The 19,233-nt window shown below is 39.3% G+C and overlaps 2 protein-coding genes across 2 annotated transcripts in view; both read right to left on the bottom strand.

Annotated features, from left to right (window-relative positions):
- zmp:0000001267 (b(0,+)-type amino acid transporter 1) overlaps window positions 1-5,842 on the bottom strand; it is a 6,832-nt gene extending 990 nt beyond the window's left edge. Inside the window, exons 1-3 of the mRNA XM_037694738.1 lie at window positions 5,144-5,842; window positions 712-845; window positions 478-607 (exon numbers count right to left, since the gene is read on the bottom strand). Coding sequence (XP_037550666.1) covers window positions 478-607; window positions 712-845; window positions 5,144-5,842 — 963 coding nt within the window. The remainder of the gene's footprint in view (window positions 1-477; window positions 608-711; window positions 846-5,143) is intronic.
- A 1,186-nt stretch (window positions 5,843-7,028) lies between these two features.
- Window positions 7,029-14,489, bottom strand: utp25 (UTP25 small subunit processor component). Its single transcript, XM_037694746.1, has 12 exons — window positions 14,305-14,489; window positions 13,842-13,884; window positions 12,641-12,830; window positions 11,993-12,208; window positions 11,748-11,836; window positions 11,239-11,649; window positions 9,740-9,956; window positions 9,465-9,667; window positions 9,133-9,315; window positions 8,493-8,602; window positions 8,085-8,330; window positions 7,029-7,371 (listed from the first exon to the last, which is right to left on the bottom strand). Exons 1-12 carry the CDS (start codon window positions 14,403-14,405, stop codon window positions 7,116-7,118), a joined length of 2,265 nt encoding a protein of 754 aa, XP_037550674.1. The 5' UTR covers window positions 14,406-14,489; the 3' UTR covers window positions 7,029-7,115.
- Between the last annotated feature and the right edge of the window lie 4,744 nt (window positions 14,490-19,233).

Here is a 19,233-nt window from a genome sequence, read left to right as displayed (position 1 = left end):
GACCTCAAGGGCCACTATCCTGCATGTTTTATATCAGTGGTCCCCAATCTTGGACCTCAAGGGCCACTATCCTGGATATTTTATATCAGTGGTGTCCAATCCTGGTCCTCGAGGGCCACTATGCTGTATGTTTTATCTCAGGGTTGTCCAATCATGATCCTCGAGGGCCACCATCCTGTATGTTACAGACGTTTCTCTTCTTCAATACACCTAATCTGAATAAATGAGTTATTAACAGGATTCTGCAGAACTTGGAAGACCTGCTGAGGAGCAGGTAAACAATAAAAACATGCAGAATAGTGCCCCCACTCCCCGAGAACTAGGATTGAGGACCACTGCAGTAGAAACAAAGGTTTATACAGATGTTGCTTTTGATTCAAGAAATTTAAATGTTGGGATATCGGGCAGAGGCTTCAAAACGTCAGCCAACATTTTTCAATCCGAACAAACTTTGTACAATTCTGTAAAGGCAGTTACCATGTGTCCTTCTCTGGCTGCTACAAAACAGACCCGACCCCCGCTGAAGAAAGTCCCGTTCAAAGATCCAAAAGCAGAAAGAGCTGCAGCCACCGACATGATCCAGCCCCAGCTGCCTAACACCTTATTCCTGTCCGAGAAACATTCCTCGTTAAAATAATCCCTGTCTTGAATTAATTGTTTGAGAATAAAAAGCCAGCTTTGTAAAAGGTTGAAAGAGCGTGCGTTCTTTACCCCCAGGTAACGGCGACGGCGTTGGAGGTCATCAGCTCTTTAGGTGTCATCACGGTCAGATAGCTCACGTTCACCAGCAGATACAAACCCGTTACCAGAGAAATGGCTATCACCAGAGCTCTGGGAAGATTTACCTAAAAAAAATAAAAAAAAACTTCCAAATATGAAAAGTCTGTTGTTATAGAAATAAATGACATAAATATTAATGGAATCCATTTTGACTTTGGTTGACCCCAAAGGTTAAACAGTTGTGATGTTTTTGTAAAATACAAAAAACAAATCAATTATTTAAAATGTAAAAAACAAACAATCTTTTATTCACAGTGGATCAATAAGACAGTGCACTGTTCAAAAGCCTTCCTCTCTGATGATATGGGGGTGCATTAGTGCATATAGCATAAGCGGCTTACACATCTGGAAACACAGGTTAAAGAACATCTGCTCCCATCCAGTCAACATCGTTTGTAGGGAAAGTCTAGCATATTTCAGCAAAACAGTGCTAAACCATGTTCAGCATTCATTACGGCTTCAACGGCTTCAGAGATGAAAAGTCCAAGCCCAAGGCTCAGTAATAGAAGAGTCCGGGTGCTGAACTGGCCAGTCCAGACCTCTGATTAGTTGAAAACATCATGAACCAAAAAAACTTGCAAACGATCCGGGACTGTTTAACAAGAATCCTCCATCAGACAAGAATGGGCCAATGCTCCCTCGAAGAACTCCAACATCTGGTCTCCTCAGCTCAGAGGCGTTTACAGATTGTTGCTAAAAGAAAAGCAGATGCTTCACACTGGAAATCATAACCCGGTCCCAACTTTTGTGAGCTGCCACAAAATTAAAAATTACCTTATGATTATGATTACTTAAAATTACCTTTAAAATGATGCAATTTCAAAGTTTAAATGTCCAACAGGTTTACTATTATCCACTGTGAATAAAAATTTGGGTTCACATGATTTGCAGACAGACAGATAAAATCATTATACTTGTCCTTTAACCGTTGGGTAATCTTTATATTCAAGATTTAAGAGCTCATGAGAACTGGTTTTTGATAATCTATCTTCTCACCTCTGGTTTTTTCAGCTCCTCTGTGACATAATTTAGGTTGTTCCAGCCAGAATAAGACCAGAGTCCTTGATAAAAAGCCATCCCTAAAGCACTGACAGAGACTCGAGTCCCTTTAAACGAGTCCTCAACATTTAAATTCTCCACAATCACAGTGTTGTTCTGTATGATCTCCGCTATCCCACCAAGTGCAATGGCTGTCAGTGCCACCACTTTGGTCACTGTGAAGACAACTTGGACTCTGATGGCAACACGGGCGTTCAAGATGTTGATGATGGCCACGACCAAGATGGCGACGGCTGCAATGCATTTCACAACCAGCTGTGGAGGCTGACAGCTGGAGTAAAACGGTGCCATCACATACTTTGCAATGCTGATGGCTACTGCAGCGGTACCGAAAGGCTTTACCAGCAGGATGAAAGTGACCGCAGCAAAGAAAGCGGGGCACGGCCCGTAAATCCTCAGTATGTAGATGAAATCCCCACCAGATTCTGGGATGATGGTCCCAATCTCAGTGTAGGACAGCGCCGCGAACATGGCCACAGCTCCAGAGAGTGCCCAGATCACCAGACTGGCCCCCGGGCTCCCCACGTAGGTTAGAACATACTGAGGAGACATGAAGATCCCAGATCCAATCATGGTTCCACAAACCAGGGCTACACCTCCCGTCAATCCGATAACCCGCTTGATTTTCACGGTTTCCTTCTCTGCCATGACGCTCGCACAGCTCAGTCACACAAAAACACCAAGACGCATTGAAACGCCTTCAACATTTTATAAGCAACAGGATTTATGATTAATCTGTGGTTGTAAACTTTTTACACCCAGCTGCTGATTAAACTCGTATACAAGCCTTTCTTTGCACTTTGTAGTGGCAACTTTAGATCACATTGACCTTCACACCTTTTCCCTCAACATGATCACCTAAAGGAACATTGAAAGAATGCATCATCTGTCGTCTTTAATGCCAGGAGAACTTTATGTTGAGATTGAAAATAACATTATGTACAATTAGGCAATTTGCTATGCTCGTAGTATGTGTTGTACTGGACTCTCAGCTGCTTCCATATCAAATGTGAGCTCAACATCTGTAAAAGTGACTAGATTATAGCCATTTGTGTGTTTGCAAAGGTCATTTGGCTGAGCCCATTCAAATTTGATTGTTTCCAAACGTTAATCAGTTGATAAAATAAAGCCAATGATTTTATTTCCTGAAAGTTTCTTAAAAATGTGTCCGCTGGTCCATGAGACACTTTGCTAACAGACTGGGTGGACTCCAAAGGGCAACATTTTACACAAAGATCTTGCACAACCTGTTAATACTCAGAATGTGTGCTGGGGGCTCTGATCAGCTACTACCTCACAAAATATTCTATTAATTTCTGTAAAATGGACAGAATTATTGCTATTTCTGTTTATTGTTGGAAGTGGGTTGACTTAATTGGACATTCAATTCCCTTTTACATGGGGAAGAATCAGTTTTGTGTTGTGTTTCCTTGACTGATGAAGCCTTCTGGATGGAGGTGAAATATTTCAGCACAAAAAAGAAACTGTCCAAATGACCTGACTGAAAATTGTTTGATTGTATACCTGGATTATTGAGCAAAGACTTAGTTACCCATTTACAAGTTTCATTAAAATTTGTCCTATGTTTCATGGGATTTTTTGCTTAAAGACAAGGACAATAAGAAAGATTAAACATATATGCACATTATATCTAAATCCAGTTGAAGATTATATTCCATCCGTTGTAGGACCACAACTCCTGACAGAAAGCAAAGATAATGGAGCTGACATTGACGTATGTTCTTAAAAGAGTCGTCCAAGTTCTAAGGGTTGCCCTAAAAAAAGCATGGCGACCCCTCCCAGGACGATCACCAGCGCCTCAACTTTGACTGCCATGGAGACCGCCTGGATGCAGGAGGCAAACTGCACACTCGAGCTGATTATTATGGCCAACAAGAGGATCATTCCTGCAGCTACACATTTCAAAACCAGTTGCAGAGAGGGGGCAGCTGCTGTAGAAGGGGGGCACGATGTATTCTGCACAGCTCAGAGCCATTACACTCACGAGCCTCATGACCATGAGGAAGATGAACACATGAAGGCCATGACTTTCTCAGACGTCTGCAGATGTAGATGCACTCGCCTCTAGACTCTGGAATGACAGTTCCCAGTTCAGCATAGCAGAGCCCAGACTATCAGCCCACAGCAGGCCCATACGAGAAGGCTGGCACTGGGGTGAGATGAGCAGGACGTACTGGAAGGTTGATAAAGATCCCAGCTCCCACCATGGTCCCAACAATGGACACCGCTCCAAATATCCCAACATCCCTCTTCAGACTGAGCTTCTCTGCCATCGATGGCTGAAGCTGCTCCTCTCTGAAGTAACTTTAATTAAAGCAGCACAGTCGTCACTGCATTTAACTGTGAGCTACTGGGTAATGTCAGACTCAACCAGAGCGTAAACAGACATTAAATGAAGAAATGGGGCGAAGTGGTTTGATTTCCAAACACACTTTTTTAACTGGCTGCAGTTTTGCAAAAAAAAGCTTCCATTTACACTCATCCAATGAAAAAACACTGAGGACAATTTAAAAAATATCATTCCTTCTGTTAAACACCGTGTTCTTAGTCTGGAGCCAGTTGTTGCAAAATAAAATTACTGATTAGACTATCAAGAAAGTTGATCATTATCTTCATCATACTGAGTCATGAGAAAGGAAAGCACCCTCTTACACATCAGCACACTGTAAAAAATAAGAATTAAAAAAGGCCTCTCTTATCTTTAACAGTTCATAAAGATAAAATGTTGGCAAAAATTCTGGTGAACACACGCACAGCTTCCACAATAACATCCCTTGTTTAGCTAAATCTAGGCCACGGCGCATTCAGGCGCTTGTTAACACAACGCCAAGATGGAAAGACAACAGCAATGAAGACCAACTGTTGCTGCCCAACTGATCTGGGAAAGGTCAAAGGGCATTTCCAACCAATTGAGAATCTTATCATTATTTAAAAGATGTCCATCCAATTACTGTACGAAAGCTTCATTAAACACCGCCCACTGACTTGAGATATTTTGCTACCAGACAAAAACTAAAACATCTCAGTGATGGCAACTGAAGAACGTGTTGTAAATGACTTTCAGCTACAACCACGAGTTTAGTTCAAAAACTGTAAGACTGACTTAATGACATTTTTATGTTCTATGTGATCAGTTGGCTGTGGCGGCCATCTTGAATTGGGTTAGCTCCAAGACCTTCATCCATGTATCCTGAGGGATTCCACATCGGTTTAGATCAATATCTGTAAAAGTGATTGAGTTAGAGCTGTTACTGTTCACCAGCTGATCAATAACTCCTCTTACCTCGGGGCGTTTCAGCTCCTCCGTCACATAGTTCAGATTGTTCCAGCCGTCGTACGACCACAGTCCCTGGTAGAAAGCGATACCGATTGGGTTGATACCAACATTTGTGTTCTCGAAGGAATCTTCAAAGCTGCCAGTGTGGCCCCTGATGAGCATCACCACCCCTCCGATTATGATGACTCCCAAGGCCACAACTTTGGCCACCATAAAAAACACCTGCACCGACATCGCAAAGCGAACATTCAGGCAGTTTACGACAGCTAGAGCTATAATCGCTGCGGCAGCTACGCATTTCACCACCAGCACAGGAGGGAGGCATTCTGAATAAAAAGGAGCCACGACGTACTGAGCGAAACTCAGGGCGATGCCAGCAACGCCAGCTGGTCTGACAAAAAACACAGAGCTGAACACCAGCATGAAGGCAACAACTGGGCCCCAGGTCCTGAGGATGTAGATGTACTCTCCTCCTGACTCTTCGATAACGGTGCCCAGCTCAGCGTAACAGAAAGATACCATTATCACCAGTAAGCCACAGCAGGCCCAAACCACCAGGCTGGCTCCAGGGCTGCCAATGGTGGAGATCACCGTCTGTGGAGACATGAAGATCCCAGACCCGATCATCGTCCCACCAATCAGCGACACGGCTCCCATCAGCCCCACGTCCCGCTTTAGGCTGAGCTTCTGTGGCTCGCCGTCCATCACCAGGCCGGAGTTTCAGACCGTCTGCTGTCTGCCGGCCAAAACACTGCAGGTAAACCCTCTAATTATGTGGGCAAAGTCACTATTGCATCAACATGTGGAGTTAATAATTATGAGGGTGGGTCATATAACACCTTTTTCTACATACCAGCATTCAAATGAATCAGCAACATTTAAATGTTTTTGTCTTTTGTTACGTCAGAGATCCAGAACTGTGTCAGAACAGTCAGAGTGCTCGTTGCTCAGACAACCAGGCAACAAATGATTTATCTCGCACTAAAGTTCTCTGGTTTAGCATTCCTAATGGTTAACCACAAGCGTCTGACATCGGTATGGAAGACCAATACTGCCAACATGCATGAGGTTTTTAAGAATGACTTTACTGAACATTGTTAAAGAAGCTGAAACTGAGTGCTTAAAGATAAAACAAGAATGTTAGCTAAAAAAAATAAATCTAAAACACTACCTAAAATCAAAAAGAATCAGAAGAGCCAAAAATAGCAAAACTCTAGGTAATTGATAAAGCATCAAAATGCCAGGCATAAGATAAATGCAGCAAAAACACTAGCTAAAGGCTAAAAATAACAAAATGCTATTTAAAAGTAGCAAAAGCCTAGATAAAGGTAGGAAAAAACTAGTTAAAATTTGTAAAGCGATAGCTAAAAAAAAGTGTATATCAAATTATTTGTAAATAAGTATTTTAATAAAGACTAAAAAAAGAAATAGCTCTTAATCTCAGTTAGCTCAAGATTTTCATATAGGAAAAGCTAAAATAGCAACAACAATGCAGAAGTAGGTAGAAGGCAAACAATGAACTAAAAATAAACAAACACAAAACAATAAAAATGTTGATTCAGACACATGATGATTTGGTTTCCAAAAAGCTGGAAAAATAGTGCCAACAGGAGTGGAGCCAGTGTTATCAGGCAGTTGCTAGATTATTCAATGAAGTCGTTTCTTATATATTTAGACACTTCTTAATATCTCAAGTTTTCAAAATTTTAAACATCTTTAAATTGTTTTACTTATCTGTATCTAATTTTGGCAGATATAACTATAAACTTATAATGATGTAAAATATCTAATAGATAAGAAAATGTCAGCAAACAGTCACAATGTTTTTGAATTTTAATTTTTTTCTGACTTAACATTTTTGCTTCAACACACCAAACAAAACATGCCTGAATGTGGAATGATATAATAAAATATAAGCAGTTTAATGAGAACAACATGCCAGTTATCTGACGGTCTGTCTTTGATCCGTTCAGCACCATCAGGAAGCTTTGTCCTCTGCTCCCGTCACAAAAAGGTGAACGTTCTTGTCGGAGTGCAGCATCTGTCTGGCCCGCTGTGCTCCGGTGACGGCAGCCAGTTTGTTGGCGTCGTATCGGGAGTAGAGGGCGGTGCAGGTCCAGCTGGCCTCCTCCCCCTGACGACCTGCTGCCAGCATGTTACACACCTCGCTGTAGTAGTGCGGGAAGGTGGGCAGTCCGTAGAATATCAGGTTGTGGATCCCTTTGATGGTGTACCTGAACAAAAAAATGTTCCAAAATCAGTGTTTCTGCAGGATTTGATGCAAGAATCATTCACATAACTTTTTGTAATAGGATTATAAAACGCATATGTAATGTGGCATAACGCAGGTTGTATAATTTATTCAATAAAGTTCATTATAAGAGGACAAACGCTCATAATCAACAGAACTTTTCGGTTTTATTGTTGGGATGCCAACTGACTAAAAACTCTTGCATTTTCAAACAAAACAGCAAAAGGTAAAAAGTTTTTAGTGGTTAAAGTTTGTCCCTTAGTTCTTAAAATAAAGGCTGGAAAAGCTGAACCATTTCAAACAAGATCACACAAAAACATAAAATAAATTGGTCTCAAATTGCCAGAATTAAATAAACATTTAAGTGATTTGACATTCAGTTTTTTATTGGAATGACAGTGTCAGGACTCTGAAATGCAGCTAAAGTTATATAAACTCAGAGTGGTTATGAAGGTTTTAAACTCTGCTGATGTGGAAACGATTCCAGGAGTTCTCGCTTCAGAACTTCCATCACATCATTTTTACTCAACCTCATCAAGTCCAGCTCTACGAGGAATTAGCTAAAAATTTAATAGCAGAAACAATTCTACTGGCTAACAGGACAACCTTCAGTGGTTTTTGCACAACAAACACGAAATGAGAACTTAAATCCACACACAGAACAAAAGACGGCGAGGATCGTTGGACTGAACTGACCTCTTGTAGAAGTGGAAGCGTTCGGTGAAGAGCAGGAACTGCTTCTCTCCTTTCTGGAAGAAATGCCGTGCTCGAGACACCTCCGACTTGCTGGAATACTCGCAGATGCAGGTGAAGTTCATATCCTTCTTCTTCATGTGGTTTCGCAATCGAACATAGTCGAAGTAGGACGGGATGTAGATCAGGGTGTGGGACATAACCGAGTCCTTGTACTGAGGCAGCACTTTATCTACAAAAAACTGAAACCTACGAGCAGAAAATACAATTGGAAACAAGGATTTATTCTGCCGTTGCTCTTTGGTCGTGTAAAAGCTGATCAATTAATAAAACAACCACAAGGATGTAGCACAAACAGATGAACCTCTTGTAGATATGACGACGCTGAGAAATATTTTCCCATAATCTTACCGAGCATCGTGATCTATGAAGCTTTGGGAGGAAAACATCTGGAACACGTGAGGCAGCTGGACCAGAACCTGGCAGATGGAGCCGGTTTGTGGCATGTTTTTAGTGACAATCTGCAAAAAAAAAAAAAAAAAAAGTTTAGCTATTTGGTTTTTTATTTTAAACCCGGACTTCACTTCTGATTATAGATGCTTGTGTGTTACTTGGGTAATTTATTTTTTTTATATATATACAGTTTGAGGAATGTTTTAATAATCTTTTTGTTTGTTTGTTATTTTGACCGCATGAGTTTTTACTTGCAAAACCTGTTTAGCCACAGAATGGACAAAACATTTAGCTCTAAAACAAATTAACTATTTCCTTTATGAAATAATTGTGTTCTTCTATAAATACCTGATTTGTTTTATTCAATAACAAAAGTTACAATTTGTGCTGCATTTGAAGTTTCCTCCATTGCTAAATAGAAAATGTTTTAAAGTCCACGTCGTTGTGAAATGAATCTCCTGTCAATCAAATGGCAACCTCCTCCTTTTACCAAATTATATACAAGAGAAAGATACAAAGTATTGAGATCTTATATGCATTATTTTCTCTCTCAGGTTTCCTCTAAAGTTATTTGAAATGTAAACAGTGTCTACCGGACCTGTCCTCTGTAGTTGGCACAGTGTTTGGTCAGGATGTTGTTGATTTGGGGCTCCTGGATGGAGCTGAACACCAGCGTCTGCCTGTAGTGTCTTGCCCAGTTGTTCAGGTTCCACATCCTGACTCTGGAAAAGTCGACGCCGTGGGAGTCCAGTGGCTGCAGGTTCATGTGCTTCACCACATGCTGGTGAGGGGAGACAACAAACCTCAACTACATCTCTTTAAGAAATCATTTAATTAAGCTCAGAGTTTGATATTAGAATGAACAAATCTGGTTTAGACTGGGATCAGGTTCGCTGTTTGACAGCAGGTGGCGCCGTGGTATGAACATACCAAGACGTGCTCCCAGTTCTGCATGAGGTAAATATCTGCATGGTCCAGGACCAGCAGCTCGATGGACGACAGGAAGTCAAAGTCTCTTTTTTTCTCTCCTTCTGCTCCCAGCACGGTGCGAAGGCCGAGTGGAGACGCGATGATGATGTCTGACGAGTAAAAGGGGGCGTAGAGACGAACATTGCCTTTCACTATGGACACACCTGGGGAGAAGAGGACACTCTCAGAGATAAACTCAGACTGAGGTCTTGTGTTTTTGTCGTTATGAACCGTACCGATCCTGAAGTGATCGTCCACGTTGCCTGAAAAGATGGCGTTATATTCATCTGGTCTGTGCAGGTTGGGTGGCTTCTCATCGGCCTCCATTCCAAACTCCTCCTTGAACTTCTTCTTGTTGCTGACCATGATCTTCTTGCCCTTTGTCTCCAGCAGGCTGACGAGTGTGTGGACAATCTGAAGGGCACCGCCTCGCAACGGAACCAAAATCAGAACCTGACAAACAGATCACAATCATTGCAGAAATGCAGCGCAAAACAACAACAAAAAAAATTCTTTCAGTATAGCACAGTATCCAACAACGTTTTGCAGCTTAATCTAAATATCTAGAAGTATATTTTTAAAACAAACACCTCTGATAAATGCAGCTCAGGTGATTTATTTCAATTTACATCAACAGACCTGCTGGCATCCTGCGTGTTGTTCAGTGGATGCAGGGAGCAGCTAACTAGAACCTGATTCTCCAGTTATCAGTGAGGTTTTGTGTTACAACATGTGGCGAATGAGCTTCTAGACACGAATTACTGTAAATACAATCCAGTCAAAAACAGTGGCGGCTCCTGAGAAAATATATAGACATAAATTTCCTGAATCACCAACTGCAAAAATTTTACAAATTGTGTTATATTTTTCTGTGATGAAAACAGGACACATGTTATAGTTGTAGATCTCTTTGCACAAACTTTGTCTTTTTTCCTTCTTCTCGCGGGTCGAGGTTGTGTCTCGTGAAAAACTGTCCGGTCTAATAAATCAGAGAGACGGACGCCTCCCACACCAAATGGGGATAATTTGACCGCTTCGATGCGCGACTAAATTAATCAACACAACGTGCGACTGTATGACGAGAGAGAGAACGGATTGCTCAAAACTGCTTGGATCTGTAAAAGTTTTTTCACTTTAATAAATAAATATAAAAGTGAATAAATTATGTTAGAATGTGCCCTTGAAAGGAATCTAATACAGATCAGGAACAAAAAGATCTGACTGCGTCGTTGACTGTGTGAAGCAGGAGGTTTCTGAATGACTGATTATTAGTTATTTAAACCTAACAATAATATGTTTGTTTACTTTTAGTTTCGAGTCTTGTGTAATGATTGTGTAATGGCAAACACAATCACCTTCAAACCACAAAGTGCATTTCAACTGAGATGTTTAATTATCGCACATACCTAAGGAGTTTTAATTTTTTCCATGTGTTTTGGAACAAAACTGCTGTGAAGATGTCAGAAAAGACCATTTTCTTACTTAGATCCCTCTTTCTGGCCCTAATTACAGTTTGTGTTAATTAATTAATTTGATTAATTAGAGTGGAAAGTTGATTTTAGCTGTGTTCCTTTAAAACGAGGCACATTTCTATAAGTTCTAGAGTTTTTACTTCTTTTGGTCACAATCAGAAACACCTCGCATTATCACTACAGAACACAGCTTGTAGTCCAATCTGTGTTTTCTCACCTGACTGAAGCTGAGACAAACATCTACAATCAAGTCAGTATTTTACCTTCGGTCTGGTCAGTCCCTGGTCTCTGGGTTCGTCTTGTGGTTCTGCTCTGGCTTTAGTTAGAGCTTTTTGCTCTCTGAGCTGCGCGTTGTGGGCCAGGATTCTGGAGTTTGACTTCAGGACGTGGTTGAGCACATGGAGGCAGTACGAACTTAGAACCTGTGGATGGTGCTTAATGGGGCACATCTCAGAATAAAACACATCCTTGTAGGTACCCATGAGAGCTAGTAGCTCCAGCTGCAGAGGGCTGATTTCTTCAGCTACTCCTTTAGGATTGGAGGACTGGTTCAGACATTTCCAGCTGTTCTCTAAAAGTTTGTGGAAAATCGGCAAGTTTGAGTTCTTCTGTGTGCCGATGGAGCCAAACTCCTCAAAAGGTTTGGTGCAGAGAAGATTCCCCAGTTTAGGCCACTAAACAATAAAACAAAAAAAAAATTGTAAAAATTTAAAAAAGAAATAAAAAAAAGAAAGGAAGAAAAAGCTGATTAATTCATTAGTTTGTGTATTACCAAAATTTGAGTTTTGGATTTGCTGCCAGATGTTAACTTTTCTATATCCTCTTCGGTGAGTTCTGTGTCCAAATGCTGTAAAAACATATCTGCAGATGCAGATTATTAGAAATATATTGAAATTTTATTCATATTTTGCATATTTTACAATTTGCTTTATCAGAAAAATAAAACCTTGAAGAAACATAAACATCAATTAAAAAAACAACATATTTTGACATTTTAACCAATTAGTTTTTTCTTACCATCTTTAGGATTTTGTGCAGATTTGTCATCCTCATCGTGCTCTTCGTTTTTCATGAAGTTCGTCTCTAAACAGAACTCCGACTCGTGTTCCTTGTCTACAAACTCTTCACCTTCTGCTTTCTTCTCCTCCTCCTCCTCCTTCACTTCCACATCTTCATCAGCAGGACCTTCGTCTTCACTTTCATCTTCACTATCCTCAGCTCCATCACCGCCCTCTATAATAATCATAAACTTAGATTTTTAGTCAATGGGTCAACATAACTTGTAGAAAAAATTTCTGTCAAAAGATTTTTTCTGTTTTAATCTCTGCCTTAAAAATGCTGCGAGTGTCTCTCAAGTAAAATCTGATGACAACAAAGAGAACGAGGAAGTTCCACTCCAGCAGCTCCTGAAAGAGTCTGTTTCTCAGTAGCTTGGAAATTCAAGCAGTCCACAAGATGACTGACTGAGAACATTTGTATATAGTGAACTTTGCATATAGTGCAAAATACTTAATAAATAAAAAATTTCTTTGGATTTTTTTCGCCTTCTTTTTTGTAAAGGTTGCGGACAAAAAAAATTTGGTCAAGAGGTTGTCTGCTGGACAACCTGGAACATTTCATTATGTCAACCCCTGCTAAATGTCAGAAGTGCTTAAAAAACCTCACCAAGAAGCACTTCCTCCTCATCATCTTCTTCATCATCATCATCAGAGCTTTCCTCGTCTTCGCTCTGGATGTCACCTGTGGGTTGATTAAGGGATGAAAGAAGCTTCGTATAGGCGGATTTCTGCTCTGGTTCTTCTTCCACTTCTTCCTCGTCATCGGCCTCAGAATCGGATTGTTCCGGACTCGATGGCTACGACACAGACAAGAGCAGAACAACAAAAACTGACTGTATATTCAAAAAGTTTTCAAAATGTCACTAAAAACAGAACAATCCCAAACCAGGCAGAGGAGCTTAAGGATATGTTGGTTTAGTACTTTAGTACTTAAAAAAAAAAAAAGTACTTATATGTGCCCATTTTTGACTTGGGAAGATGCACAAGTTTATTTTTGTTCCACCCAAACACTTTTAGGGAACAAAAATGGATCATTTTTGCGACTGTGAGTTAATGACAAACACAACTCAACAGTCGAACAGACAGATTCAAAGTGGACACGACAGGTAACAAGTGTCTGCAATCTCAACAAAACGAGTAGATAGGTTTGTGCACATTTAATAAAAAAAAAACTTCTTAAACACACAAGAACAAAACTGAAGCAAAACTGTCTCAGCACGAGAAATGACAGAATATAAATTCAATTATTTGAAAATAAATAAGGCTTAGATATATTCCATATTTAAAGTTATTATTACAATAAATATGTTAGCATATATTGAATAAAACATATTTTACTTGCCAAAGTACCATCTCACATTAAATGAGTAAAATGAGCTTACAGAATACATTTTATTTCCAGCGGTGAACAATAATATATTGTTATGAACTAAGAAATTCAATCTCATGTATTTGTTGTTGTAGTCTTAAACTTTTAAACAAGTTTGGGGGAGATAAAGATGAAAAGTCTTGATTATGATTTAATTCTTAAATGAAAAAGGCTGCAAACCTAAACACTTCTTTAAATAATACTGGTTAGCTAAATAAATGTTTGGTTTTAGGTTTGTAGTCATGTCAGATAACCATATGTGGGTATTTTCACAACAAGCTCCATAAAGTACTACTTCATGTTGCAAATGTATGGCTAAAATATGGTTGAAAACACATGAATGTATGTATATTTGGACTTAAATAATAACTTTAGTGGTGCGGCAGAATACTACGTATTCTTGATTTGTTTTGGTATCTTATATTAAAGTGCTACTCACCAGTTCCATTATTATTTCAGTCCTGTCGGGCCTTTCATGTACTCTGTGAAAAAAAATAGTAAAATACAAAGTAATAGCTGAAATATTACAGCTAAAACACCTTTCAAATGTACTGCAAACTCACATAAGTCTTATGTGAGTTTGCAGTTTGAGTAGGAGTATGATAAGTAGTTTTATTTATAGTTATAATTCATTATTATGAATACTACTTGCTTGTTTCTAGCACATTAGATTCACTATAGTTGGAAATTTATTTAGTATTTCTGCGTAATAAATGTTAAATCCTTTCAATACAACGCCATTTTTAAACTAACAGGCTCTTAATTATTTAGCTGATAATTTCGTTGTTGACACACTTATTGTTGCGAAAGTACGAGTTAGCCAGTGCAATTAGCTTCATGGCTAACTCAAAAAACTAGCTCGTTGTTCTTTAAAACAGCCCGAGTAATCCTAAACGTCTTACACATCGTGAAACGGATGCTCCTCTCCAAATTCCTTCAAGTGTTTCTTCTGTTTTTTTGATAAATTAGTGAAGATTTGATTTTTCTGTCTCCGTTTCCCCATGTTGTGACTGATGTTTATGCACGTGCAGCCGGTGCCAGCAGCTTCTTCTTCGCTTCTCCTGCGGCTGCTTTGCGTCAGAAGAGCTCTGCCGCCACCTGCAGGCGTAGAGGGAAAGTACAGGCTGAACCGCAGACTATTGGTGCCAGATATTACGCATGCGCATTGGTTTTCCTCAAAAAGGTTGGTGTAATGTAGCCTAAAATCTAAATTATATAATTTTTTTTTTTTTTTAGATAAAATCAAAGGATAAGGAAATCAATTAAATGTACCAATCCAATATTCCGGTACTTATGAAGCCAATCATAAAGTATACTGTATATATTTATACTTCATATAACTCTAAGATCCAAAACAACATAATCACACTTTATTGGCTGGCTCCGTTTGTAAGCAAATGAGACATTTGCTTGATTAAAAATTAAAAAAAGAAAATAAATGCATTTATCTAAACTAAAAAAAAGTTTATTTTTAAAGAGTTACTCCTTCTGGCTATATGTTCAAGACTTGTTTTTATATGTTTGGTTATCATCAGTTATCTTGATAGGCTGAAAAATAGTTAATGTATGAATGGGTGGATGGAGACAAGTGCACATGCTCGAGATCCAAAAATACAACATTGTTGTACAAATAAACATAATTTAGAAGTCATACGTTCATTTTTGTTTTTTTTCAGACTGGTGTTAGTTTAGCTGTTTCAGTCTTTTTCAAAAACACATTATTTGTAATTTATTTTTTTGATCCATCTGGGCTTGTACTACATCGGCACTCCTTTTTTAATCAGTTCCTAGTGCGGTAGATCAAAACGTGTGTATTTCTGCGCGTGATTTTATAACTTTATAAAAATTACGGAATTAATAAATGCAGCCCCAAGCCATGTTTCAAGTGGCAAAAGAAAGTTTAACATCAGTGCTGTGAAATCTATGATTTTATGCTCAATAACAAACTTGAATGCTCATTTTCAGAAGTGGCTGAAGAATCAAAAGTAATGGCAAACAATAAAAAATAAATTTATTTGTTTAATTATCTATAAAATGTATAATAGTGAGGAATAAATTTATTTTTTAACCATTCAAAACCACATTTGACCAAACCAGTGTGCTAACTGAGGTCAGTCACCTTTAATTTAATCTCAAAGCCAAATTGATCAATTAAATATCAAAAAACCTAAAAGTCAACATAGTGTTTGACGCAGGTCTCAACACCTGTATATGAAGAAGTCTAAAGGTTACCTCATGCTTTCTGAGGGTAATCCCTCGGGCGTTCAGGCCTAAAGATCAGACAGGAGGTGTGTGCTAACCTTGATCAATTATTGAACATATAATATCAATTTACTGTTTGCTCGTTTTAGCTGTTACCATAGCAGAAACTCATCTATTATTGAGCCTTTGGGAGTGTAGTGGTTGTACTCGGTGTATTTTCGGCTCATTTTAAAACTTCGGAGAGGATATGATGGTTTGATAATTGTGTTTCCTCCTGAGTTTCCTCAGGATCATGTGAGTCGTTTTTGGGTTTCAATGGAGGGCCCGAAACTGAAACAGGACAAAGACAAGGCTGGGAAAACCGTCCGGTTCAGAGTGGCGTCTGCCAACAGCGGCCGGGTCCTGGCCGAGGTGTTCAAGGATGAAAGGACCTGGTGCAGCTCGGTTTCGGAGTCGGTGGACTCTGACGGGTCTGGCAGCTCGGAGGCAGAACAGGTCAGCTCGCTGCCAGCCAGCGAAGCCAACCAGCACCTGACCGGGCTGCAGGCTCCCACGGACGACAGCGGCTGCGAACCGGACGACCTGCTCATGTACGCCAGCGTCAAGCGAGAGCTGGTGTTCAGCAACAAGAGGATCAACATCTGCAGCAAGAACGGGACCATCCGGGGGGTGAGGAACAAAGTGAGCGCAGGTCAAGTGCTTTTCAACAACCTCTCCAGCATGTACTCGGTAAGTGGACAGAAGCTCTAAACTGGTCTTCTAAGAGCCAGACAGCAGTCAGAGTTGTCTCAAATTGGAGAAGCAGGGAGAAATATTCGGACGACGGGCAAAACAGAAATCAAAATCATTACATTTGTTCAAGCATACTGTAATACCTCTAACTAGAAAGTTCCTGGAGAACCATTGACAGGGACTGCCATGCTGCTGCCAATGTATCATTTAGATTTGACAGTACTGTGTTTGGGTTCGCTGTCAGCTACCACTATACCACATTTCAGCTCAATAGCTCTAAAAATGTCTGAGTTACCATATATTTTCCCTTTTAGGTAAAGTGGCCATCTTGGAGTTTTTATTTGGATTCAGTCTGTGATGGGGAATGTCCTCCGCGATAACCACACCAAATTTCAGCTGTATATATATGAAAATAGCTTGGTTAAAGCCGTTTAAATGTAGCTTGGGCAGCCATCTTGGATTTTTTATTTGGATTCAGTATGTGAAATGTTCTCAGCTATCACCTCACAACATTTTAGCTCAATAGCTCTAAAATTAGCTGATTTATAGTTTTTTTCCTTTTTAGCTCGGGCGGCCATATTGAATTTTAGATTTGCATTAGGAATATGAAAACTCGCCTTCAGCTAGACCAGAGCAAATATCAGCTCAATATCTCAAAGAATGATTGAGTTATAGTTGTTAGGAGCTGTTGAGGCGTTTTGTATGGAAAAAAATGTCATCTTTGTTTGCAAATTACGTCGCCATGGTAACTCGAAATGCCAATAAAAGTAATAGCATACATCACGGTGCCTAGCCGGTCGTTATATATAAAACTTGTGGGGGTACACATTGCGGTTCAGGATGCATTAAAGTTGATGGAAGAGTAAGACATAAAGTTAAGAAACCCTTTGAAAGGTGGAAAATAATAGAGGCAGTCCCCAATTATTAAATTAGTTACAACAGGCAATATGTTTGTTAAAAACTTGTATTTTAAACAGTTTCCCCTTTTGAAAATAACAAAAACTGGCTCGACTCGGCCACTCGGGTCAACTCGACGTGGCTTCAGAGTCTTTTTCTACTAGGTGGACCCACCCGCTTCAAGATCGGTTCTTGATTCTCAATCCTGTTTCCAAGCAAGTCGAGCTGAAGCGTGGATTGATTGGCTTGAGACCGACATCAAACGTGAGCGTTTCCTTCACAAGAATCAAACGCAGAGTTTCTAAAACCTCGCAACCGCATCATTCGTTTCCATCATATAAAAAGATGGCAACACGTCAACCAGTACTGTGGTACTATGAGGACCAAAATGGAAGGCTCAGTCCATTGGAAAGGTGGTCTCGACTCAGCCACAGCATTTTTAAATAAAATGTCTTGCTGTGATTAAATGTCCATCTCGTTCAAAAAGGTTCAAATATATTTGCTTGAACTGCTCATGATAAGCTTTTAGCTCCAAACTGAGGTCACTGACTGCTGTCTGCTACAGGTAGGATACTGACTGCTCAAAAGTACTCCATACTATCCTACCTTCAGCTGATCTCTTGCCTTTATGCTGTTGTATCATACCCATTTGCTCACTACAGACTCATGTTCAGGCTGCTGTTTAATATGCCGTTATTATTTTTCATTATTAGTGTTTAGCGTATATCTTAGATCTTTTAGCGTATCGTTTAGCATATACAGTATCTGTGTAGATCCTCATATATTGTTTCTGTTTATACTGTATACTTTTGCTATTTTTGAGTGTAACTGGGACCTTGGGTACACAATTTTTGTTCCACCCCATGTACTACATGTGATGTGAATGACAATAAAGAACCTTGAACTTTGAGATACAACTTTTTTCTCCTTCTTGCAGGGTTCCCATCGTCAGAGAAGGAGGCCCTGGGAAAAGGAGTGAGATGTTTGGAGTTTCAAGTTTTTTTTTTTAAATCTGCTTAAAAGGACCAAAAGATTATTACAAAAGACAATTTCTGTTCAAATGTTTGAAATGAATCCCAAGAAGTTAACACTTCAGAATAGACTTGTTTGGTTTATTCTAATGGTATCATGGAATATTTTGTGACACTTTCTCCACATTTTAACACAATTATACGTTTATGATTTTTAACTCTTGAACTTATTTTTATTATTATCTCAGAAAAAACATATGTGACTCACACATTTTAATATTAGCCTTACAATAGAGCATACAGCATATTTAATTTTACCTGTAATGTCCAATATTTATAAACCTTCACACCTGCAGAAATTACCATTGGTTTTCACATGCTTTTTTTTTTTTTTAGTTTCACTGAAGCTCTTTTTTGTATTTTTTAATATAAAATGTCAAACTAAATGTGTCCCAGGATGTTGTATGATTTTTTTAGATGCTGTTGGATTTTGATTTTTGAGATAATATTTTGTAATTTGTTCATTTTAGACTGGACGTGCTTCATAAACATGAATAAAACCATTGTTTTCATAATCATCTCAGTGGCCTTCAGCTCCGGTTGTCATGCTTATCTCACCAAAGTTTATGAAACTATATTGTTTAGTAAAGTTGTTTGTCTATGGTTCAAATATTTCCTTGAAGGAATACATATCGCCTAAAATCTTCCATTCTAGAGTTCTGGACTCAGATCATTTGAAGTTGAGAAATAACAAAACCATTTTGGACCAATCTTGACAATAATCTTATGCTCAGAGTCCATGTTGGGGATGACTCTCAGCTACCACTAAACTTTACCTCATCTGTAAAACCAACTGAGTTCATTCTTGTGTCAGATAAGCTTTATTGTGGCGGCCTTGACTTTGTTCAGCTCCAAAAGTTTTATCAGCTTTTAATGTAAATTTAATTATTTTTTTCCGAGAAGTTTTATTTAAATCAGTCTTTTCTCGTGAGATAATTTGCTATAGACTCCAACAGTGTTAAAGTTTTA

The sequence above is a fragment of the Nematolebias whitei genome, chromosome 21 (assembly GCF_014905685.2).
Source record: "Nematolebias whitei isolate Nwh7 chromosome 21, NemWhi1, whole genome shotgun sequence".
In the NCBI taxonomy this organism is placed as follows: Eukaryota; Metazoa; Chordata; class Actinopteri; order Cyprinodontiformes; family Rivulidae; genus Nematolebias; species Nematolebias whitei.
Note: the sequence above shows the minus strand (reverse complement) of the source record. Positions and strands in the feature narration are given on the sequence as shown.

Coding starts and splice junctions, on each gene's coding strand:
- utp25 (XM_037694746.1), bottom strand. CDS start 14,405: ATGGGGAAACGGAGACAGAAAAATCAAATCTTCACTAATTTATCAAAA. Junction 13,885..14,304: donor GAGCATCCGTTTCACGATGT/GTAAGACGTTTA, acceptor TTTTTTTCACAG/AGTACATGAAAGGCCCGACA. Junction 12,831..13,841: donor CTGAAATAATAATGGAACTG/GTGAGTAGCACT, acceptor TCTGTGTCGTAG/CCATCGAGTCCGGAACAATC.